The 25,130-nt window shown below is 37.6% G+C and overlaps 1 protein-coding gene across 2 annotated transcripts in view; it reads left to right on the forward strand.

Moving 5' to 3' along the window:
* RAD18 (RAD18 E3 ubiquitin protein ligase) overlaps positions 1-25,130 on the forward strand; it is a 61,301-nt gene that overhangs the window by 10,271 nt on the left and 25,900 nt on the right. For both annotated transcript variants that reach the window (XM_062585649.1, XM_062585650.1), the window contains exons 5-10: positions 6,277-6,641; positions 8,443-8,542; positions 11,317-11,501; positions 15,372-15,448; positions 16,135-16,195; positions 22,512-22,646. In XM_062585649.1, the coding sequence (XP_062441633.1) occupies positions 6,277-6,641; positions 8,443-8,542; positions 11,317-11,501; positions 15,372-15,448; positions 16,135-16,195; positions 22,512-22,646 (923 nt within the window). The remainder of the gene's footprint in view (positions 1-6,276; positions 6,642-8,442; positions 8,543-11,316; positions 11,502-15,371; positions 15,449-16,134; positions 16,196-22,511; positions 22,647-25,130) is intronic.

The following is a 25,130-nucleotide window of genomic DNA, read 5'->3' on the forward strand; positions in this document are numbered from 1 at the left end:
GGAGATTTGTGTTGAGAGCAAGAATGAAAGATGCTCTGCCTCAGGACTTGCAGTTTCATGAATGCTGTTATGGACCTTGAAGAGATGTGCTTTGTTTTTCACAATTTGAGGTGGGACTTAATTCCTCTCATATAATCTTTGAATTGGATATACTACCAGAGCTGCTGAAATTGAGTGGAGGAGCCAAGAGACTGCCTGTGAGGCGAGTGCTGTTGCAAAAGTACCTTCAGCTGTTGATCTCTTCTGGTCTGACGTTGCATGTACTCTGCAGATGGCCCTATGTTCAGAGGGAGTACTACCTGCTTGGGGAATGTTTTGGGTGTCATTAAGCTGTAAAGGTGTTGGTGGGTCTGGCCTATAGAAGCTAGTAGAAGACAAACTGTCTGTCTCATCCCTTCGTGTCTTCCTTTTCTGTTTTCTTTTGGACCTCCCCAGAACAAACCCAAACTGCAGGGTTTGATTTTTTTGAAATGTGCTGAGCTCCTCAAATCCTTGCCCCCTTGACTTGAGCCTCAAGTGGTTTAGCATTTATGAAAATTAAATCTTAAATCTTTTCAGCATTCAACAAAATGTGAACATGTTTCTTAGACCTGTAGGGAAAGAAAATGTTAATGTTGCTAGTACAGTTAACAAAAATAAAAACTGTGCAGCAAGGTCAGTGTGTGCAGGGGGGTGGAAATCATTCTGAATAGTCCTGAATGTCCCTCCCATTTATACTTTCTTTCAGCATTTGGCTTGTGCTATAAGTGTGTGCAGAATCACAGCCTTCATGATAATTCATGCTCTGTTTAGCTCAGTGACTGTTCTGGGAATCCTGCTTTCCTCCCAGTAGAAGTTGTAGACTGAGGTTTCCCAGCAACAGTGAAGATGTATGTGGTATTCATTATGGAACTGTGCCCATTAATGTTGTATTCTGTGTGAAAAGGTAGAGGGAGCAGAATATACAAATATACCGAGTAATGAATGTGCTAAGGATGTGCATTGCCCTATTGGGCAATTATAGCCCACAGGCTATTTTAATGGGTGCAGAGCAATCTTTCCTCGGGTCGTGAGAGTAAGTGGTGGAGTGCATGAACAATGTTGAGTTTTGTCAGCTGCCGTGAGAGCAGTGGCTTCCAAAATAGTACAAAGTGTAAACGTCTGGGGTTGTTCTGACATTAATTTTGTTGTCTATTTAAAAAAAAATATTCTGGTAAAAATCATCAGTTTCTGCATCACATAATTAGAAAAATGTAGAAATGGAAATTATAATTCTAGTTACATAAATAGAAAACTGGTCGCTGCTGAAAATGATCTTTTATATATATATATATATATATATATATATATATATATATATATATACACACATACACGCAGGGAAGAAAAATGTGTTTTTACTTTCAAGGTTATGTCTTTGGTTCCTGATCAGGGTTACTTGTCGGCTAGTGAGTCATAGGAAGAAACACATCTGCTCTCGCAGCGTTCTGGGAGCAGGTATTGTCATTTCTAATACAGTGATAATCTTCCGTGAGAACTGCAGAAGGAATTTCAAGGAGAGAAATTGTGCTTCAGTACCTTTAGAACTGTCCTGTGTGAGCTTTTTCTAGGAAGACTGACACTTACCTTCCTTCCCCCTGAATGTATTTATGCAGAAGCATTACATTCCTGCCTTCTTTCTCTACTTCATAGCTCCTTGGGCAAGGGAGATGTGAACTTACCATAAAATGGGAAGCAGGATCTTGACAAATAAGTATACTGAAAATTTCTTTGCAAATCTTGCAGATCTGAAGAAGAAAAACTGCAAAATTTTGATACCTTTATTGAAGCATGCCTAGTAGAGAAAGTATGCCATATACAGAGTATTACGATGACAGTCTATTTACAGCCAAACTAAAAGAGTAATAGCTCCCTGCCCTAATCCAGGCTAGCCTTTAAAGAGGATGAGTCAGAAGGGAAAAATTGGGCAGTAGTTATACCAATGAATGTTAGGACATACTAACGTCTTACTGGCTTCTCTTTCGGCCCTAAAAGGGCACCTGTGCTCTTAAACGGAGGCTCCTCGGCTATGAGGCAATTATCACTTTTGTGCCAGTAAGGTGAAACTATTCGCTGAAACCTTTTGGAGTGGGTAGTACTTTGTGTTAGCTTCGTAAGGGCGTGTAATAGATAATCTTGGTAAAAGTTAATTGTTTAAAAGTTGCATGCAAAATGCAGAGTCTTTTAAAATATTTTGTCATCATGTCTACTAATAGAGTAAGTTTCTAAGTAAGCCTTATCTGGTGATGGTAGATGGTGAATTTCTCCGTTAATTGCCTGCTTTCCCTTGGCTTTTCCGCCCTTGTCTCTGGCATGATGAATGAACCTTCAAGCGTGATCGTGCTCGGCAGAATCACCTGGAGAGCAACCATCAGGATTCCTGTGGCAGTAAGAAGTGCCGGTAGCGCGGGTCTGGCATGCAGGAAGGGAAGTGGCAGGTCAGATAGCCTGAGCTAAGGTCGATGGGACTGCCCGCTTTAGCCGGGCGTGCTTGGGCTCTTCGCCCAGGGCGACGTGTCTGGGCTCTGGCCCGGTGCCCCTGCAGCCGCTAGATGTCCCCACAAAGCCGAGGGAGCCTGCTGTCCCCTCCTCTGTCGAGTTCAGCAGGAGCCTTTTCTGGGTTTTCCCACCAGAAAAGCAGAGAGAGATTTAAAAGGCGGCTGTGTTCTCACAAACAAGTTAACGTATGCCTAGATTTCTTTCCATCGATTCTATTCGAAATCAAATCTCTTCAGAAAATCTATTTGTAAGTCTTTATCCTTCAATATGAGAAATATCTTTGAGGTTATTTGTAGACTGGTGATGTAATTACAACACCCTTTTTCAGTTTATTGTTAGGATAGATTTTGTTTTATTGTTCTCCAGTTTGTGTGTGTCTGTATACACCAAAACATATTTTATTGATATAATTGTTACAGAAAGAGAAATTTTCTGAATGGTAACTTCATTATTTTGTCTGCCTTTGTCCAAATAAGCAGTTGTATTTGAAGTGGGATAGTCTTACATTTAGGTAGTCCACCTTGTAACCTCCAGCACAACCCACCCTGAGTTCACAAGTTTATTCTTTCATACAAGATTAAATTTTGCCTAAACATTTTAGGAGTAAAAGGCAACTGATTTGCTTTGGAACTTTACTGCGAAGTATAGCCATCTGTGATCTGACAGATCTTCTGGGACCGTAGCTTGCTACCTTTAAGTTGAAGAATACAGTGTATTTATCTGCAATGAAACTGAGTTCTTTCATATGGCAATTATTCCTGCTGAGGGCCGTGTGCAGGGGTATTCTGTCAGAACTTGCTGGTGCTTTAGGACGAAATACACTCCTTTATAAACAGCAAACAAGCAGAAGTGAGACATGTCTGCTTAAAGGTGCTGTATATGTTCCCATTCAAGAAGCTCTTTAATTTCCCGTGAAGTTGATCTTATGACAACAGTAGCTAGACCACTCTATATTTGTGTCAGCCATGGAATTAACCTTCTTAGAAACGTCCAGTTCTTATCTAGGCAGGAGGAGACAAGAAAACAGTTTTCCTGCCACACTTAATTGCTGGGTTTTTTTTTTCTGTAGAAATTCAGGGTCTCTTAGTCCTAATGTAACTTGCCACTGATTAATATCAGTTTCTTCCTGTAATCCAGAAAAATCAAACTCCAGTCGGGCTTTTGAATCTAGCTTGAATATAGCAGCAGCAAAATGTTAAGTGTGCTGAGCTGATTATTCCGTTTATTCATCATGAATCCATTATTAACTAGTATAATTGTTGGGGCATGGAGTGATGTATCTGTCTTTTAAAAGTGAAGACATATATACAGCAAGTTCTTAGGTTTTTTTTTTCCAGACATAACAGATCTTTATCTTAAGACTGATAGGTTTTCTAAGTAGTCGCCCAACACTGGAATGTTTTTCAATTGTAAATTTTACAGCATAGCTACACTTGAAACTTATGGGCTTATGACTTTATGTCTTCATGAAAGTGCTATAAAAATAATTTTATGGCACTCTGCATGTTCTGTAAATGCATCACCCACAGTCTCCTGTTGCTTAAAAAAAATCATAATCCAAAATGATTTCAACCAGTATTTTTGGTATTCTGCTATGTTCTGAAGTATTATGAACTGGAAGAACACACAGATATGTTTGAGAGATGCTCAACGTTTTGTGCAGTTGTAAGTAGCAGTACAAGGAGGGGCTTGCCTCTTAGCCAAAGTGGGCATCACCTTTATTGTACTCTGCTTTGAATGTCAAGCTTTAGGCCTGCTGCTTTGGAGCTGCTGCAGTGTGAGTCACTTGGTATGGATTTATGAGTGGAGTGAGATGTGTGTGAGGTATAGCATGTCTCTTGGTGTGGAGCCTCTCGGACTCTCCAACAACCTCAAAAGTTGTCCCTGTTCTTGCCTCCCTCTCTCTTGTTACCCTGCTGTAAAAAGAAGTGAGGGGGAGATCCCCACCACCCCTGAGAATATCTCAGGAGGTGAACCCATTTCCTCCATTCATTATTGTTAGTGTTTTTCCTTTACATTTTTCTTGTAAGCTATACTGGTTTGTCACAGCTTGTACGTGGTAAAACTTTTTCACAATTGCTTCTTTTTTTGATAAGATTTCTGACCATGCAGCAGGGTAGTGCTTGGCAGGTGATGGTTATGGGAATTGTAGCAAGCCAAGGACAGAGTTAAAACAGGTGGGCAGGCTCTGCATGTTTCGAGAGCTTGACGGGTGAAGAAAGGGTAAAAGGTTGCCAAGGGAGCAGTTTAATGCCTGTGTGTGTGCTTCTGCTGGCTCTTTTGGGGTAGGTAATATGAACTTGAATGTGCCCCTCTGGATGTTGAGGATTCTTGTCAAAGAAGTAGCGTGTAAGATTGGAATGCATGTGGCTTATCTGTCATTGACATTGGTTGGGAAAACCTTCTCTCTGCCTATGATGATATGGGAGTGAAAGTGAACCAAAAGGTATGCGGACAGTCTAGACAGCTGCACTGCTATGCAGTCTCCATGCCAAGACTGCAGGCTTTGGCTTACTTTATTTTAGATGGATTTGTATAAAATATGTGGCAAAATAAACAGAACTCTGCAGAAACCCATAGGAGGGTAAGGAAGAAAACATGTCTTTAAAATCTGTAGGCTCTTCAGTAACTTTCAGTTGCCTGAGCAGGACAGCAGATCTCATAATTCTACATGTTGGCTCAAAGCTAAAAGTACTAATGAAAGTGAGACAGAAAAATGAACCTTCTGCTTCCACCAAGTTCCTAGTGATAAAATTAAAGTTTATTTCTTTGGAAAGAGACCTCAGTTTAACTTGCATCCACTTGCTATTGGCTGGCCTTGAGGAGGGTGGGAAGTGCAGGGGGAGGGAAGAGCATGTGTGCGTAAGCAGTATGCACTCTGATGGAGACTGAAGGTGGCAGTTTGAAAGGGTGGTTATGTTTTCCTGAAACTTAAATATGAGAAAAAATGGAGAGCTTGCATTATTTGGCAAGCCCATCATTCTGAAGTACTAAAATTAGGGAGAGGCAGACATAAGATAGGTTAACAAGTTTTTTCCATGTTTTAAATTACCCAGTATATTGAGAAGATGCAGAAGAGCTGCTTTTACTGCAGTATGTTTGCAATCTGCTGTGTGGAAATTTACCTTATATCTAAGAAAATTATTTCTCAGGTGTGTTTAATGATGCATATTGAAAGATCATCAATGAACCATGTAACACACACAGTCCAGGCTGACTGATGCCAAATTTCAGGAATTGACAAACATTCAATTATTGTTTTAGAGGGATTTTTTTCTGCTGGGTGGTCAGTGAGCAGCTGTACTAAGATGATCAGCAGTAAGGAAGAACAGAAAGAACATGGAAACATTTTCTGTGGACTTCTGTTCTGGGGAGTGTCTATCACAGCACATACTTTGCTTGACGTACTTTGTCTTGAAACTCTTTATCTATGGTCTGCAAGTAAGGGTGAAAAACTTGTTCCACGCTGTGTGCCATGTATTGATGCTCACTTTTTTACAATTGTACTATAATTTATTTTGTTTGAAAATCGGGAAAATAGTTCTTAGGTTCTGTAGAGTGTGGTGACACTGAGCTAGTGTGCTTGTGGTTTCTGTGGGCTAAGCAAGTCACAAGTCCTGTCTGCTAGCAAGAGGGAGAATGAGGAAGAATTGGAGTGAAAGCCTATTCCCAGCTGTTTTCTCTCCCTATTTCTTCTAACAGTGTTAACTTTTTCTTTGAGATGTAGCTAACTGCATGTTGCTTTCTGGATACTTCTAGACAACAGCTGTTCCAGTTGGTCATGGATACTCCAGTCATTTCTTCTCCATTGGCCTGTAGCAGACAATCAACTGGCAAAAGCCATGTTAGAAGTCCTGTGGCTTGGCCAGTTAAAACTGGCCAAAAAGAAGAGGTACCAGTGATTGATGGTTTCTTGAAAAAGGAAAATGTTCGCACCCCAGCAAAGACAGATGGACTTGCAGAAACAGATGGGAAGGTTTGCAAAACTGAGAACCACTATAACCTTTGTAGCAGTTCTCCAGAGGCTTGTGGTAAAGACAATGAAGTGGGATCAGGAAAGAGTCCAGTGTGTGCCAAAAATCATGAAGAACCTTCTACATCTATGGCAAAATTAGTTAAGAAAGGTGAGATGCTTTATTTTTTTGTTTCATCCTGTTCTTTTCCCTGAGTCCTTGTTATTGGCTGGCTATATGCATCAGAGAACCATCAATATATGGCATTCATCTCATTTTTCTGCAATATTCTGATCTGCCAGTTAAAGTATTGATATTTTCAGGTGCATCCTCTTTAACTGGGCTGTGTTTCATTCAGATGGCTGAATGTTTGTGTGAAATAGTTGCCTGTCTCACATAAGCAGTTACGTTACAAGCATATTCTTGATGAAGAAGTTTGGGTTGATGCCAAGCAAATAAGTGGAGTTCAACTCTTAGATTCCTTTGTTTTTAGTAACAACTCTAACCAGTGGTTACACAACAGGCTTACTCAGTAGAAAATAAAGTCATTTTCTCTTCTCTTTCCCCTTAATGGTTAGACAGACAATATCGTCGTTCATTCTGTTCTCATATTCTCAAGTAATCGGAAGCAAGCTAATTTTACAGTGTTTGTTATTTGAGTGATATATATACAATCAAAATCATAGAATCAGTAAGGTTGGAAGGGACCTCTGGAGACCATCTGGTCCAACCCCCTGCTCAAGCAGGTCAAATTGAAGTCATCATGGTTTCAAATTTGTTAATAGTTTTGTTCATATGCTCTCCTGGAGACAGTCTCTGTTTTATTCTTCCATAATTGTCCAGAGTTAAAATTAGTTTCACCTTCTCATATTTCAAAATAAATAATAAAATGACAGAATCCTGTTTTGTGACATCATCCCATTGAGTCAATAAAAAAACCTAAATTAGGTAAGACAGTGGACCACATCAGAGTAAAATATTGATTGCTATGAACTAATGTTCATATTTATCCTTTAAAATTTTTGTTTAACTACTTAATAGACTGGAACTCTGAAGTTCATATCTATTAATTATCTGGGTAAATACTCCTTAAAGATGTAATACAGGTGTAATCTGAAAGTAGCCATATAAAAGTAGCATCTGCTTAGCCAAAAGATCTGTCCTCTCGTTCTATGCAGACTTGCTCACATTAATAATTTAAAACTAATATGAAATTTTACCTCTCATTTACTCTTGAGCACTTGATCACCATTTTATGACCTTATTAAATTCTCTGGTATGTATTACATTGAAATTATTTCAACTAGAAAAAAAAAAGGTCAAACAATGTAAGCCAGGGTCCCAAAGTGAGGCAGTGATGAAGCTTTTCTAGCAAGTTTTACACACCTTTTGCATTAAGTATTGAAATGTAAACTTTAAAATGAGTATGAGGCATAGCTGGATCACCATATTCCTATGAGATTTTGTTAACTGACTCATATACTGACAATCTTTTTAAGAGCCATAAAGTGGGAACATCATGCTAAAATGAATAAAGTTTGTGCTATACTCTCTCATTAGAATAAAACAAGTTCCTTTATTTAGGAGTGAAATACTACAAAAGTGAGAAGTTGTCACAGAAATACACTTATTCTTACGTTTATATTAATCCTTAGATTTCTATATAATATGTATGTTATTCTGCATTTGTGTTAGAGGTTTCTTTCTATCTTACTGTGGACAGAAGACAAGATACGTTCTTATATACTATTTTTACTCCAGAATATTTATTCACCTTTATATAACTGCTAAGAACGAAGACTCTAGTTAGATGCGCCAGATCCTTAAAAAAAAAAAAAAAAAAAAAAAAGAGAGAGAGATCTGGAAATTCAGGTTTTTGTTTTCTTCAGTCAACAATTAATACTTTTCACATGAGAACACTTGATTTTGCTTTAATGTATGTGTTAGTAAAAGTATTCTCCTTTGCTTTCAGTGGATTGCCCTGTTTGTGGGGTTACTATTCCAGAACAATATATAAACAAACATTTAGATAGCTGCTTGGCAAGAGAAGAGAAGAAAGACAGCCTCAGAAGGTAAGAAACTTAACTTTAAAAACTTAAGTGCATCTGACCACTTTTTTGTACTGCCAAAATAAGAAATACTAGTTGATGAGTTATAATACAGTGGCTTATATTTGTTTTTTGGTTAGCTGCTATGTAAATTGCTTTGAGATCACTGTATAAATGTGATAGTGGTCATCTTCCTCTCTCAAAAAGTATGTGCATCAGCAAAAGGATTACTTTTTGACTTTTAGTGGTGAGAAAACACTGGATTATGTTTTGAAGTGTTTGATGTTAAATAGGTAATAAAATCTAGTCTGTACATTGTCATCTTATTTCTGTTCACTACCATTAAAATTGTGTTCAGGTAACACTTATTCCTGCTTTTCACTTGGTGAGAAGGGATCTGTACTTCTGGTCTTTCCATAAAATGTATTTTAAAGCTGTAGAAGACAAGATTAGCTACTTAAGGGCAGAGGAGAGGGACAGTCCCCCGATTCAGACAGGTCAAAGGACAGCTAGAGAAAGAATTTTCAAGTTAAAAGATAAAAATTGCACCTTACTGTGCTTGCTGCAGTGGTTCTTAAATTCCCCCAGGAAAACTTCTTTCTTTAAGGTCTCAGTTTTCGTAAGATTAATGCATGTCATTGACTTTATGCCTCCGACTTTAGAATTTGTTAGGGTTGCCACATTCACATCAGAACTGTGGACTTCTTTCTTTCACTTACTAGTGTAAATTTAGACCATTATTACTTTTAACTGATCAGACTTGAACTGCGAAGGACGCTTGCTGCATGTAGTTTTAATGCATACTTGTATTTCTAAGTCCCCTAACCTTAAATTGCATAGTAATTTTATGTTAAAGTTCTTATTTTGCCCATTTGTGCTTAGAGTGAAATCTGTAAGTTAAAGGATTTTGAAGATCAGTAAGTGGTAAATTGATATAGAAGTCTTAAGCTATGCTATTTTAATCTTCATTGGGATTATTTTTTTGTTTCTTCTTTTCTTAATGAATAGAAATGAAAGCCAGATTGATCTTTATCAAGATTATGTCCCTAATAGGATTTAGTATTTTGCTTATTTAGCTGGACTTTTTGGTTCTTAAGATAGTATTTTGCATATTTCTCCTGAGGGATTGGCTGCTGTGCATTAAACATGACTTTGGCAATGTGTTTATTTTTTAACAGTGTTTGGGTTTTAGTAACAGCCCATCTATAGTTCTTCTCTAAGGTTTTTAACTCTGCTTAGTCTCAAATCAGGAGCATGTGGCATGCTATGCTAACAGTTGAGCAGTATTTCAGTGGAATTGATCATTTAGTTCCCCAAATTGCAACAGGATGAATTATAACAGGTAAGCATATGTTTACAGATAACTCTGCATTTCTCTAAGATGAATGAAAATACTAAGATTCAAAATTGTTGTGAATGGTTTTCATGTAGCTGTCTGCCCCCAAAGCTGTCACCTGTCTTCTAGGTGCTGCTGCTGATGAATTTCAGTAAAAGTACAACTTCTTCAGGACTTATAAAGCTCTCATTGAATAATTAAATCTTTATAATTTCCCCCAAAGAATCTGAAAAAACTCTTTTCCTTAAAAGAGTACTGTGGAAAAGCATCTTTCTTTTTGCCAGCTGTTCATACAGGGGCTATGTGGGAGTAAACTAATGAAAATGCTTAAGTCTTTTATTTTAAATTTATTTCTACCATGATAAGCTAAAATTGCTGAATACAATTTTCAAGTCTCTTGTTCTCACAATAGAGACAGCATGTCTGTTAATGTCTTTTTAATTCAGAGCAGTGCAGCTTAAGTTCATTTTGCCTCAGGAAGAAAGTGTCTGTAATTAAGTGCTGTTCTTCTGTAACTAACAAGAGGTTATTTAAGTTGAAGGTGAGTAAGGGAGTAGATGGATTTTGGTACCTTGTTGACTACTTTGGTTATATTTCACCAGGAGAGGTAGGGAAGGTTGAGATAAAGAAACTGTGCTGCTAATTGTAGATAGCAAAAGTTATAGCACGACTTGAATTTTCTATGGCAGTTCCCTGTAATTAAGAAACTTTCCCTTGCGCTGTGAGGAAGGCTGATTGCTTTTGACATATGGCACTGTGAGGGAGTAAACTTTGGTTTTGGATGTTGCTCATCTGAGAGCACTGTTAATTCTCTTTAATGTCACTTTCTGCATTACCACGCTATCTTTCTGCTAGATGGGAACTACAAATGTGCTTTCTGGTACATGACTGTCTTCCTCAGTCATTTGCCTGGAAAGCTGAAAAATTTTCTAATTAATGTTCTAGGTTGCAATTTAAAACCTCATCAAGTAGTTCAGATAAGGTACAGCCAATATTTGGGTGGAAAAACAAGCATCTCGGGCATCTGTGAATAAAGCACACTTTTTGAATTCAGACTGAATGCAGGCTTGATCCTACTGAACATTAGTGCTGTGTTTGATGTGATTCTGAAGGCTTTGCTGGAGTTATTAAAAACTGTCATAGTACTAATTACATGAGAAGTAGTTTACACACAATTTTCTAAAGAAAATCAGACTTGACTGATTATTTTCTACACATTTTAAATGTTCCTTGTATTAGATGGAAAAAGTGTTCTAGACCTGTTGCTGTTGCGTGTCCCCTGCAGTGTGTAATGTTATGTGTCTGTCATGACTGCATCTCTGATCTGATTCTTTGAAGCATTTCTTATCCAAAGTGAAAGAAATACCCTGTAAAAATAAAAGTCAACGTTTGGATTCTTGCTACAAGTATTAGTTAGAAAGCCCCACCAAAATACCCTGTTTGTTTCCTCTTCCTTTTACAGTTCTGGTCACAAAAGGAAGACTATCTCGAAAGTTGTTTACAACTTACTCTCTGATCGTGATTTGAAGAAGAAACTAAAGGAGCAGGGGCTGTCTACCCATGGCACCCGGCAGCAGCTCGTTAAACGGCACCAGGAATTTGTGCACATGTATAATGCGCAGTGTGATTCTCTCAATCCCAAATCGGGTAAGTTATAAATTCTAGGAAAGTAGTCGTCATCATCACTATTTGTATGTGTTTTTTCCTTCTGGTATTCTAAGAATAGGAGAAAGGTTGGCTTGAATATCTGGGAACACTGGAGCTGGAAGAATTTATCTTCAGAGCTATATAAATCATGAATAATGTAAAAAAGGAAATTTAATGAAATCCAGAAGTATATTGTTGTACTCTGGAAGTATCTGGGAAACACATACATTTTTTTAAAAAAATATTTTTTTAATTAACACACGTTTCCTCCTTCCTGTATTAAAATGCTTTCTGGTTTATTGAACCTGTTCCAAAAAATGTATTGTGGTTTTATTCACTTTGCATTTTAATGGTATCTCCAAATTAAGCTCTAAGACGCATAGTTTAAAAAAAAAAAGAAATTGGAAATACTTGAGGTTCTTAGAAAGTGAATTGATTATTAATTTTTTTGGTTTTGCATTTGTCCTCCTTCTGTACACTGAATCATTTATATATTTTTATTGGATTTAATTTGAAAATCAGGTTTCTTTTTTTGAGCTGATGGTTAAGTGCAAAAATAAATAAATAAAAATGTCTTACTGCAGATACTTTTTATATCCATTTAGATGTTTGGCAGCAATATTTTATATTTCAACTCAGACTGTACCTAGCACTAAACAGTTCATTATATGTGAAAAGTGGATTGTGTTTTAGTGTCTAATGCGACTGCAGTATAAAGTTCTTTCAAACAGCAGTTTATGGTTTGCATGTTTAATTCTTGGAAAGTGCCAGGGCTGGTTCATGAAGGATGAAGTCTGAGAGGGATGTTTGTGCTGCCTGGATTTGTAGGCGACACAGCCATTTTTAAATTCCAGATAGCATGTATGCTAGAGGGAGAACTGTCCCAGTTAATCTCACTATATTCCATTTTATGCAAGCTGAATACATGCATCTTTTTAAAGATGTCATTTGCCTTTGCCATCTTTCAATTCAGTTCTATAGGTATTAGAAATAACACAAATATGTGTGCGTGCGCATGTGAGAGACATCAGTTTGCCATACACGTCAAATCAAAGAAAATAATGTAACCATAAATTTTGAGTCCTTTAAAAGGGATTTCTACCAGGATACTGCTCTCCTTGTTGCTACAGAGCTGTTACCCTCCTAAAGAAGCTCTCACATAGCAGATACTGTATTTTCTGCACTGATTCAAGACAGCTTGCTGTCTACAAGCTCTGTAGCCTTAGATGACTGACCTGCTATATGTCAGTGCTCTTGCTAGCAAGAGCTGAAGGGATAAAAATTTTCCCGCTGAATAGATGAGGATTAAGTTTTGTACTTCGCCCTCTTATTTTTTTTTAATCTCATATTTACAGAGACTCTAAATTCTGACGTTCATAGGTTTAACATTTCTTCCAAAAGTTGTTAGCAATTCTGAATGTGTTGAAGGACTCGAAGTGGTTTGGCCTGGGAGGGCTTTTGGCCTCCCTGGCAGCAGAGCTCCTGGAGCTGCGTGAAATGCCAGTCCAGCGCAGGCAGTCATATGTAATGAGTTGGGAGCTGAAACCACTTTTTGCACAGCAGGGCTTAGCACCTCTGTGGATAAGATAGCAAACCCACTGCTTGTACACAGCTTAATTTTACATGTGTTAATTGCTGCTTATGTGCAGAAGGACTACTTTGTGGGGGAGGGAGTAGTCTTTGAGGAGACTTCCAAATCTGAACACTGAACCAGCCGCTCGGGCCAGGCACTCACTGCCTAGCAAATAGAACAGCATAGCGTTTTTCTGAAGTGATTGTCAAAGTTCAGGTGGTAGCTCCATGCTTCTATGGCCTGTGTGATCAATGTTCACAAATGCTGAAGAGCCGCAACTGCTGCTGTGGTGTTAGAAAAATAAAGTCAATTTTTGGTGTTCAACGTTACAAAACGGGCAAAAGCACCAGATGCAGTGCTGCTTTAAAATCAAGTCGGTGACTGAGGAATATAAAGATGAATTAAGTAGTCAGAGTTTAGGCTCCTGATTTTTCAAATCTTGACCTTACTTGCCAGCTCTGGGCTTGACTTTTGGGCCTGAGTGTATGAGAAAAGCGAGTTTATAACCAGAACTATTTGCTTTTTTCATTTTGCTCCTCTTTTAAGAACTTGAACAGGAACTAGAAGAGGTTACGTGCCCCTAAGTGATTTAGGTACCAAGTACAGCTGCTTTGTTTGTGTCCTAATCGCTCTTGAAAATAAACAGATGCCGTAAACTGTTCCCTAGGGCTTCAGGAAGACTCTGTGGTGAGAACCAGCATATGCAGCTAAGATGGGTGTTTGATTTCAGCAAGTTTACTGCAATGACAGAAGCTTAGCAAATTCACTGTTTACGTGTGCATGAACAGCACTGGTGTCAGGATTTCAGTGCCAGCGTTACGTACGTTAAGCTCGGAAGTGGGATTGAGCGCAGTAAGGAGCGGGCCTCTCCCGGCCCCTCCGAGGCCGCGGAGGGACGCAGGCGTCCCAGGCTAACCGGGAGCAGAGCCGCCTCCGACGAGAGGGACGAGCGGCCCTGGGCTGGGGGAGCAGGGCCGCTCGGCGCCGGGCCGCGCGGGAGGCGGCGCTGGCGGCACCGCGGCCTGGCCTGGCCTGGCCTGCTCGGGCTGCGCTGAACTGAAGCTCTGTGGTGCGTGCGTCCTCCCTTCGATTTTTAACATCCGCGGTGTTACTCTTTCCTAGAAATGATTCTTCACTTAATAAAATAGTACAAGATCCCTGTCTGCGTAGTTGATCCCAGCTAGCTAAATGAATGGATTTACAGTAGTACAGTGAGCTTTAGCTAGCGTCCCATAAACGATGCAGAACTTTATTAAGCTCCAGCTCAAAACCTTTCTATAAAGGATGAGTTATTGGGCTAAGACACATGCTGGAGACATTCATTTTGAATGGTAGCAGTGAACCTGAGGCAACTATAAAATAAGAATAGCTGAGCTTCTGAAGAAGCTTAAATGCCAAATTCCTGGATTTTTGCTTTGAGTAAGTTTTATTCCTTCACAGCTCAAGAGGCTTTTTTTTTTCCCCCTACTCTAGTTACTTCACTGTATAGTGAAAGTATTTGTTTTAATAAATACACATAGCTATGTAATGGTTCTGTAAAAACAATTAAGGGTAGGAAGCTATTAGTAAATAAATGTCAAAGTAAACCAAGCAGTGTCCTGCGTAGCTGTAGTTTTATTTAAAATGTTAACAAACCCAGTTATGTCTGAGGTGTCTACCTCAACTATTATAGTGAGTTGTAATTGATACATCTTTGGACTATGAGTTTTGGACATAAGCCTGTGCACAGTTTTGTTTTGCCTTGGAATGTAGTCCTTGGAGGTGTTTTTAAAAAATATATATAAATAACACTAAATTGTTTATCTCTTCTTTAAGTGTGTTGTAAAATTGAAACTTTTATAAAAGACATGCCTGTAAGTCACAGAATCACTATAATATGTTAGTATAAGATTTGGAGGAAATAAGACTCCGTCTTTCCATGAGATTAATACAGAGCAAAAGTAAGAGCAAGGGCGCGGGAGTGGCTGAGCGCCAGCTGCAGGCTGCCCTGCGCAGCTTCCCGCCAGGCACCTCCGCCAAGGCCCCGGCCTCCCGACCCTGCCTGCTGCTCCCTGCTCTCGCACGCTGCTGCCGCGGCCAGCTCTTCCAAGTTAAAGTGGTTTTTCCGCCTTAACAAAGGTCCCCTAGGCACTGGCGTTAGACCATTCAGTTTGTTCTGGCTTGCAATATGAGCCTGAGCTTTGACTGTTGGAAAGGTAATGCTGTTCGTCCCTTCGTGATTTAAGCTCACGGTAGGCAGTTCCATTTAGTGCTACCAACTCCTGTTTTAGTAATCTGTTTCTTGTGTTTTCAAACAGTTGCAGAGATTGTTAAAGAGCTGGAAAAGAATGAGAAGATTCGAGTTCAGCTTGAATTTAATAAACCTGGTGAAAATGTAAGCTGATTTCACTTTGCTTCTAAAGTGAAGGGGAGAAATTGCAGAGTGGGCACTAAGCATGTCTACCTATCATTTTATTATGGGAATTTGTAGATTCCCAGATTGTATGTTGGAATTGGTGTACCATCTTATCAACATGGTTTTCTCGTTCTGCTCATTTATGGGCAGTTCTTAGCATGCTGTTGTTGTTTCTGTGTCTGAACCATTTAAGTAGAAGCATTTTTTTTTGACTGCACTGAAAATTTTTGAGAAATGTTCCCCTTGGTCATGTTGCAGGATTTTGACCCTTCACGGTAGTGTGGGGAATATTTTGCTTCCTAGAACTCTCTGGGATTTATCTAACAAATTCATTGCTTGGGTACTAGCAATAGCTCCTGTTCTTTTCCCATGATGCATGATACTTTTGTCTCTTGTATGTTTGCGCAGTATTAGGGAGTATTTTATAGTATACACATGCTGAGTGTAATGTGAAGTGGCTAGGCTTACTCCTGGTGTCTTTTGTGAAAGCAAAGCAAAGCAGCATATATATGTACTTTTAAATATATATTATCTGTGAGTGAGACAGAGCTTGGGGGGGGGAAATGGACAGTTGATCCTTCTTCCAATTTTAAGTCTTTCATTTTAAAATATGCAGCTTTATCATCTTTTCCCTCTGTAAATAAACATTTGTGTGATTTCTGTAGAGCTTGACCTTTACAAAAGACCAGACAGAGAAAGAAATAGATGAGGTCCACGCTGATTATCGTAAGTAACATACAAGTGTTCACTTCATTTTCCTTATAAATTCACCTTATCTTTACTTTGTACTAAACTACTTCTAATTTTTGGGGGGCGTTTATGTTTCCTCATTTAATAAATGAAAGTGGAGGTACTCATGTTTGGACTGAAACTTCCTCTTTGAAACTCGGTCTGTGTTAAATACTGACTTTTGATAAAACTTGCTGCCAAGGCTGAGTAAGATTGAGAAGGAAGTTGACTGCTTCCTGAATGCATCTCTATTCATGCACTTTTCTCCTTAATGGTCCTCCTATATACTAACTGGATGTAAGGAACAAGAAAGTAGAGTTTATCTGCCCTCTGCATTGGGTATGCAATACACGATTATATGGCTTCATCTGAAATCCGCCAGCAGAAATAAGGAACAGAACTTTTCTGAAGGGACTTGCTGTGACTGAACTGATGTTTTACATCCAGGCCAATGATATCAACTCTAGCTAACTGGCTGTTGGCTGTCACTTGGAGAAACGCTGTGTGTTTCGTGCTCTATGTAAGACTCTTCCATGTGACTCTTACGATGCAACTTTTGAAGTACCGAGCAGCAGCTGTGACTACAGTGAAAGCCGATCCTGCTTCACTCGTGAGATTTCACCCTTGTTTGCCCCATATTTTTCAGTGAATCTTCTGAGTGTAACCCCTGAATTACTTGGAGAGGTTTATGTGAATTGGTTCATTATTTTGCTGCTTCTGCTTTGTTAAAATTCTGTGCTTGCAGCAGGTGAATATCTATATGAATTATGACACTGAAAAAAGAAGCATCTTTCCTGCTGTTGTGTGTCCCTGTGAACAATGGCAGGTGCTTCAGAGGGCTTTTTTTATGTGCGTAGAGCTTTTTCAACTTCAGATTTTATATTGTTTTTCTCTCCTGGGCTTCTGGGCACTATATGACTTCTACCTGGCAGGCAGTTTTCAGATTTGGAGAATGACTGTAATACAGTCCTTCCTGTATCTTCTGTAACTTTCCCTTCTCATCTGGCTCTTTGACTGCAAAGGGATCTTTTAAAAAAGAGAGAACTCTGCTTTTTTTTGTTGATGTTTTTTCCTTCATCCTGGGCAGTCAGTTGGGTTTCAGTGCAAACCTTGTGCAATTTTAAAAAAATAATTATTTTTTTTTTACCTTGAGCCTGGTCTGTCCTAGAGTCTGGGATAATGCTGGTTAAATATGCTTCTGCCATTATGGAATAACAGGTAATATTTGTTCCATGAAGTCTAATCAGAATGATTGATTTAAGGGAAGAGGGGAATAAGAAACAAAAAATAATTAAAAAGAAAATACTGTGGTGGGAGCTATGGTTCAATGATACAATTTTTTGTTTTACAACATAGAACTGATTCCTGCTTAACTTGACCCTGGGAAAGCATAATATTTTAAACTATCTTTCACCTTACCTTGTACTTTAACTCAGAATTGTTTTCTCTTTCTGTATGGAAAACCAGTGCTTTATGGTTAGTTTATAAGCAGAGATTCTTGTGAGAGTTAAAGACTGAAAGACTTGCGCCCTTTTTACGTAATTTAGTGAAGAAACTACTAATGTAAACTATATGTAAAATGTTTTTTGCAGCTGATTTTTCTTAATCCTCTTTGTGTGTTTGTGCCACAGATTTAAAAGCAGAATAGCATTAATCCACACACAGCTCTCTAGTCTTGTCTTTTGATTCACAATTTCTTTCTTATTGTTTCCCAGTCATCTCACTTCTCTGCTCAAACACAGTAGTTGGACATATAATACTAAAACAATATTCAAGGAACATTAAACTGTTCTGCTTTAAACCACAGAGGAGCAAAGGAATGAAGGGACAACTTGTTCTGATTTTTAGGGATGTTTTAAAATCTGCAATATAGTCATATTTCTTTTGTTTTCTTGTGTTGCTTTAGGCATATAAATAATTTCATAATGCAGCTGGATTTAACCTAATTGATTTTAGTTGAGATATACCTATGTCTGTAAAGGCTAAATAACGGCCTGAATCTGTAGCAGGTTTTTCCCTTTCTTTTTATTGCTGTTCTTAAGTGTACACACGCTGTTTCAGGCTTTGAATCTTAGGTGTTCTCCTATAATTCCAAGTAACTGCTTAATAGTTATTCTCTTACCATATAGAAATCTCTAGCAATATAATGCACAGAAATATGAAATAGTTTAGAACTAATCAATACCTGATTGAATAATGTTTCCCATATAGGCTTTAGTAGCTCTAAACAAATTAATAGTATTTTTATTTTGGATATGCACAAGTTCTTTGTAAAACTGAATCCTTGCTTGTGTTCGCATCACAGCCTTGTAAGTTACCTGCTTACCCAAGGGGGAAACATGAAAGCAGTAGCCCTTGTAAGCCAGCTTTATAAAAGGATGCTTTATATTGCTAACATAAAGGATTTATGTTATCTGTTCTTCCTTTTATTTTCTTGAGCTCCACTTTATCCTTTTTAGAACAAAAAGATACTAAATAACATAATTTTTCAAAATTGGTTATGTTACTCAATTTGTATCGTTAAAAGGACTTGCAGTTTCAAAATTATTAAAGGAATCCCCAAGTGAATAAAGTAGCCTCAGACACTTAATTGAACATTTAAAAGTCTTAGAAAATTTGATTAAAATATTAAGATTAATAGAAACATCCGTGCTTCAAAACTATTGAAATATGATGACCAAAGAAGTAAATGTTAACTACTGTCAGCAAATTATATCTGTTAGAAGCAATAGGGCAAACATAAGTATGCAGCAAGAATTGTACATTAAAATTAGAGGATGGTTAGAGGTTAAAAACTTTTATACCATGCCTTCTTAGCTGTAGCTCAGAGGAACTTTAAAAAGCTTTAATGTACAATGAAGTTTTAATTTTTCCTTTTAACTTACAGCATTTCAACCCTTTGTCTCTAATTTGCAGCTGAGTTCCACCAGAAGTCAGTGAACATTAAGTTCTGTGAAGTTAAAATCCTCAAATCTGTATGCTGTATATGGTTGTGTACTTCCACGTGAAGCATAAGAGACAGTGGAACTGCCTAACAACCTGTCTGAAAAGCTAGATTAAAAAAAACTGTAATAAGGACCCATTTCTCTTATCTTCATTACAGTTTTGCAGGCTTTTGGCAAATTGCAAATTACACTGTGTTGGTGGTGTCTTCTCTACATAAGTCAAGAGTTTTTTGAAAGAACTCCACTTGAGTAGCTACCAGGGCCTGTACCTTAAAGGTACAATTAAAAAAAAAAAAGAAAAGAAAAGCAAAGCATTGTCCCATTTACGTTATGCTCCTCTTGAATCTGCTTTTTTTTCCTGGTCAAACCTCTTTTTAAAAATTTTTAAAAAAATCTATAGAGAAATAAATTTGTTTAAAGGATTTTTTTCTGCTGTTCTTTCTGCTTATAAGTATTTCAGCTTGCAATATGATTCAAGGACTTACTGATTTGTATCTTGTGTTTTAAATATTTGTAGTTGAGTCTGCAGCAGTTTTATTACTGGACTTAGCTTAAAAGAAGGAAAAAAAAGTGCACGATATGAAGCTTCAGCACAGACCTGTTTCACATTGTATCTGAATAGTGGCTTGTTTTGTCAGGACATTTCTTTTTAAAGTTAAAAGCTTTGTAGTTGCACCATAAAACAACAAAAATAGTAATACTGACATGTGGAAAAAATGATGTACCAAAGGAATTATGTAATAGATGTGCAGTGGTTCAAATACAAGCATCTTGGACAAGAATTTTCTTTTTATTGGAAACTGTTGACCTTCTGTGGTGTGTTCAGCTATTTGAAGAGAGGGGAATCACTTTTAAACTATATGTGGGAAAATTATTTTAAATTGGTTTCCTTCTGTGGGCCAGAAGTTAGTATCATTTTATCTTGGCTCTTCTCCACCTTGCCCGTTAGCAAAGCAAAATGTAAGTCCCTGGTGAGATGTGTGCCTGTGCTGCAGGAACGTGCTGTAGCGGGAGGCGGCGGTGTCATGGCTTTGCTCATCTCTAGCCCGTAGTTCTCATCTGTTCCATGTATTCCCCTTCACTCGTTTGCTCTTTCTCCGTGCAGGGACCTGTGTTAGTCTTTCTGCAAGTATAATCAGGGCAGCGTGTGTATGGCTTGTACAAAGCAGAGGCTTTAAACAATATTCAATTGCATGTAAAAGAAAACAGACCACATGTGTAATATAAGATGTACTTTTTTTCTGTCAAGAGCTGTGTAATTTAATCTGTCACTGTCTATTATCACTGTATTGCAAATTCTGAGAAGTTACTTCCTTGCAAGTTGTACACGAGTCATTTGCTGCCTTTGATGATAGGAGAGAGTATTATTTTCTTATGACTCCCCAGAATCCTGTTTTGTCAAGTGAAGGATTGGAAAATACTCAGCTTTTTGGATTTGGAATCTTATAGTTTGTTGGAATTTGGAAGTCTCTGTGTGCTAGTTCTGAGAAGCACTAGAGAATATAGAGGAAGAGTTGTGTGTATCTCACCTTTTTGTATCATTAAAAACAGTTTTATTGCCACAGGAACATTTCATATGTACCTCAGCCCTTATTGCCTCATATATGGAAAATATTTTGAGTGCTTTTGCCATTAGCTGAATTTATTTCCTATTTCAGAAGGACAAACCTATTTATAAGAATGACTTCTTGTTGAAAGTCCTTTCAAATAAATGAAATCTGTATTTTCTGCCTTGATTTTAGTATATCAATATAAAACCATCTGTATTGACTGATAGACTTTCATGCTTTACTAGCTGTGAGTACTTACAGTCAAATATGCTGTTTTATTAAAAGTTGATGCTTTCTATAGGAGAAACAATGTGTTCTCTTCGTATGCAGCAAGTATTAGGTAATTACATAATTTGTCTGATGAGGCCTCTTATTTTCCCGGCCTCCTAGTAAAGAATGTAAAGTATCTACATAAAACATGGCTTTGTCTGAGTACCAGAGGATTGCTTAAAACATACTAAATGATTAATGTGCAAAGAATATTCAAAAGAAGTGTTAACTGTAATTAGATGATCCGAATGAAAAGCATAAGCATGCTACAAAGACTTTAGAAATGGCTTTATTGCAAAAATGCAATCCAGTGCTACTTTCAAGCATGTAACAGAATAGTCATGAAATTTTACTCTTTCTCTAGTTGGAAGGATATACTCTAATATTATGTGATAAAACATAAAATATGGCAGCCAGGTGAGTATGGTGTGTGTATGGGGAAGGAGTAACATCTTTTATTTGCTTTTATTGGATTGTTTGGGAAAGTGCATTTTGGGGCTCATTGCTTTCCCTTGGGCTTATTTTTAATAAGATCAGTCACATACTCAAAAGTCTTTCAAAAAGCAAAGAACTGGGATTTGGGATTTCAAGAATTAAAACTGTAAGATAAATCAATGTAGAATGAATTTCACTGTTCCGTGAAGAGGAATAATTTCATTTTTTTTCTAAAGCTAGCTAACTGCACTTTCTGCTGAAGTATTATCAGGTATTGGGATTTCAGACATGGATAACTTCCAAAAGAGAAAAAATGATCTTGACAAAGAGCAGTATTCATGCGCGCGTTATGGCTGCTGCACCATGGTGCACTGATGCCTGTATGCCTGATTTTTTTTTTTTTTTTTTAACCATGGATTAACTTAAGGTAGAAGGTCTTGCTGTGTGGAAAGATAGTAAGTCAATTCAAGGTCACCTGCAGTTATTTGCTACCTCTTTCCATTGGGAAGGCTTGCCTGCAAGAGGTAGGAGAGACTAGCCAGTTTCTGTAGCTACTTCCCCCAGTAGTACTAGGAGACTAGGTTGCACTAGGAGACTAGGTAAGCTAAATAGCTTACCATTTTGGAATATACACTTACCTTTCCTCTGGAAAACACTTTGAAATTGCTGCTATAACATACACAAGCCTCTGACAATCCAAAGCTGATGAGTTTTTGTAAGATATTTGCCCATTTGGATTTGGATGAATGAAGTGGAAAAATTTGCCCTTGTTGCTAATCATTCCCCTCAGCTGTCTGAACTATGCCCTGATTCAGACAGGTATCGTCAATGAAGGCCTGTATTTTCCTACATGGTGTTTACTATGTGGTGAATCTTTAAAATATGCTAATTGGAAATCTGGTGTAAAAGTTAAATTTCCATCTGTACAAATGTTCTTGACTCCTGGGTAACTCCATAAAAGCAGAGACTCGTATTTGAGTGTTTATTAGAACGCTTAAAGTGCAGTGATAAGCCTCTCTCCCCCCCCCCAAATATTTTAAATTCATATAGTTTTAGGAGTCCTGTGATACTGATCAGCTTGGTTTTGTACAGTAATGCACTGTTATGTTTCAGGAAAAAAACACAGAAGTGAATTTCAATTTTTAGTGGATCAAGTAAATAATCGGTGGAAGAAGAGTGGTAAGAGGAAAACAGAAAGTGCTCAGAACACGGGAGAAGCCACTGCTGAAAAACTGCCAACAGACACAGGTTAGTAATGTTTAATATAATCCAGCTATCCCTGCACACTAATAAGTGGATATCCCTAAGAAACATTCTTTCTTTCCATCATTCTTTTACCACAGTCTTTAAGGGAAAAATCCATAAAAATCAAAAGACCGTAAGCAAAGCGACTGGCATTGATTTTAACATGATATATAAGCACAACATATAATAAATGTGATTTATTTGATTTTAATGGGAGTGTATAGATATGCTTTACTTCTGGTGTATATTTTAATTAGCTGGTTGAAACGGTGTCATAGGTTCTCTTGCAGATCTAACAATTACTGAGATTGGGCATATGACAGTTTGCATCTTTGAAATGACAGTGATGGGGTCAGTGTACTGGGATCTGCAAAAATACTTTTGTGGATCAGGATAAGTATTTATTTGTCTGGAGACTAAAGGAATAAAACATTTCAATTTTCTTTAGAATGTTTATATAATGCCACTGCTGTTTTTAATTCAGTTCATTTTGTGTTTGTATCTCTTAACACAGTGAAAAGTGAAAATGCACAACTTGCATATTCAGTTAGGCAGATACGCTTTATGAACTAGGAACAAAATCCAGCATACATTTGTTTTCTTCACTAGCCACAGCATCAAATAACTCCTGCGTGTCACTGATTTGTTCCCTATAGGCTTTTCCATACTCATTTGTTTTATACTATTTGTTGTTGTGGCAATGTGTATGTATCTTTGAATGCATGGTGTAGAAAAGCATTCTTCAGCTTAATATTTGTGGATTTATAACATATGAAGGATACTGAATTTTGGAGAGAATTTCATTGGCCAGATTGGATATGTTATTGTCTGTGTTCTTGGGAAAGTATGGGAATTTAGTTTGCATCAGTTCTTGCAAATCCCTGCTTAATCTTTGGGCTGTGATTGTCTCCAGAGCTGTCCCCTCTAGCAGAGATCTCAAGAATAAAAATAAATAGAAAATACCAATATATTAATATGAACTTTGTCCTTATTCACACAGACATCGATGCAATGCATAATCCTTTTCATGTGAGTGATAAAAGCTAAGGAATCTCAAGGACAGAGTATATCTTGTTCAACTTAATTTGCAGTGATGTCCCTCTTCTATGGTGGAGATAGAAGCAATAGATTATTGGTTAATGTGTTCGTAGACTTTGGTATATTGGTTTCTAGTGGTGCTCTGTGGAAAGACTGGCTACTGTGAATTACTGGGCTTGTCTCTTCTATGTAGCCTTTCTCTGTGTATGTTGAACTGCAGTCTTTGAGAAACTGAAGTGAAGTAACATCGCTTTTCCAAAAGAGTGCTCAAATGGAAAATAAAAAGCCATCGTTATTTGAGTTGTATCATTCTGTATATTGTTGACTTACGGAGATTATACCATCTCATCTGCTTCAAGAAAGGTTTTTAGTTACGCTTGGTATGAGCGATCACAATTTCTGACAGACTTGCAAAATATTCATTATACTTATTGTATGCTGAGCTTTCCATAATCTCTGAAGTTTCAGTTTATAGTTTTATGCCAAATAGCTGCACTTGATTATTTATTTGGTAGCTGTTTAAAAATATGTGTAAATAACCAAGAAGATTTATGGGTGGAGGGAACAAATGCCTAAAGCTTATTTCCTCTGTGTTCTTTATTAACAGCAATTAGTTTTTTAATAAACTAGAAACTAGAATAGTTGCAAGGAAGAAAAAGAACAGTTGTCTGATGACTTGCCATTTGAAAGCATCCCTTCCTGATAAGAGAAATAGCTTTATATGCATTCCTTTCTACTTTATTTGGTTTCTCATAGAGGTAGATGGTGGAATAATACAGAATTAAAGCACATTTTTAAACTTTACTTATCTCCTATTGCCTCCTACTGCAGTTATAGTTGGTTTAATTTAAATCCCTCTCAATCTCTCTGTTTTTGACAATATTTTGAAGGTGATTATTTCTTACTGCCTTATGTGGTCTCTCTTTGCATCTTCAGATTTCTAACATTCCTGCTGTTACATATTTTTATAATTTACTTTGACTGAGGGGAAGCACTGTATGAATTTGATGATAATTTGATACATCTGTTTTTGCTTGCATTATTGCACATTGCACATGGCCGTTGTTCTTTTAAATTTGTTGATTTCAGTAGAGCTATGATCTGTTACACTAGTTGGACAACTGACTCTCTATAATCTGCATGTTTATATCTACAAAAATTTGCTCCTGATACGAAATTACATGTTTGGGGGAAGGGAAAGGGGAAACTCTGGTTGAATTCAAATCGTATAAAGCCCTTCGCAGTGTAGCTACAATGCTGTTTGACCATCTCTGTAAAAATCATTTCTGCAGATAAGCTGAAGTAGTTGAAGTAAGTGAATATAGTTTGGTTCATGAAGGTGGATGGAATACTTGTGTGAACTGCCGTAATAGGGATTATCAGTGAGTTGAGTCTCAGCACGATTTTAATATCCATTGCAACTTTCTAGTTAAATAACTGTCATTTGAA

This window comes from Rhea pennata, chromosome 12 (assembly GCF_028389875.1).
Source record: "Rhea pennata isolate bPtePen1 chromosome 12, bPtePen1.pri, whole genome shotgun sequence".
Taxonomy (NCBI): Eukaryota; Metazoa; Chordata; class Aves; order Rheiformes; family Rheidae; genus Rhea; species Rhea pennata.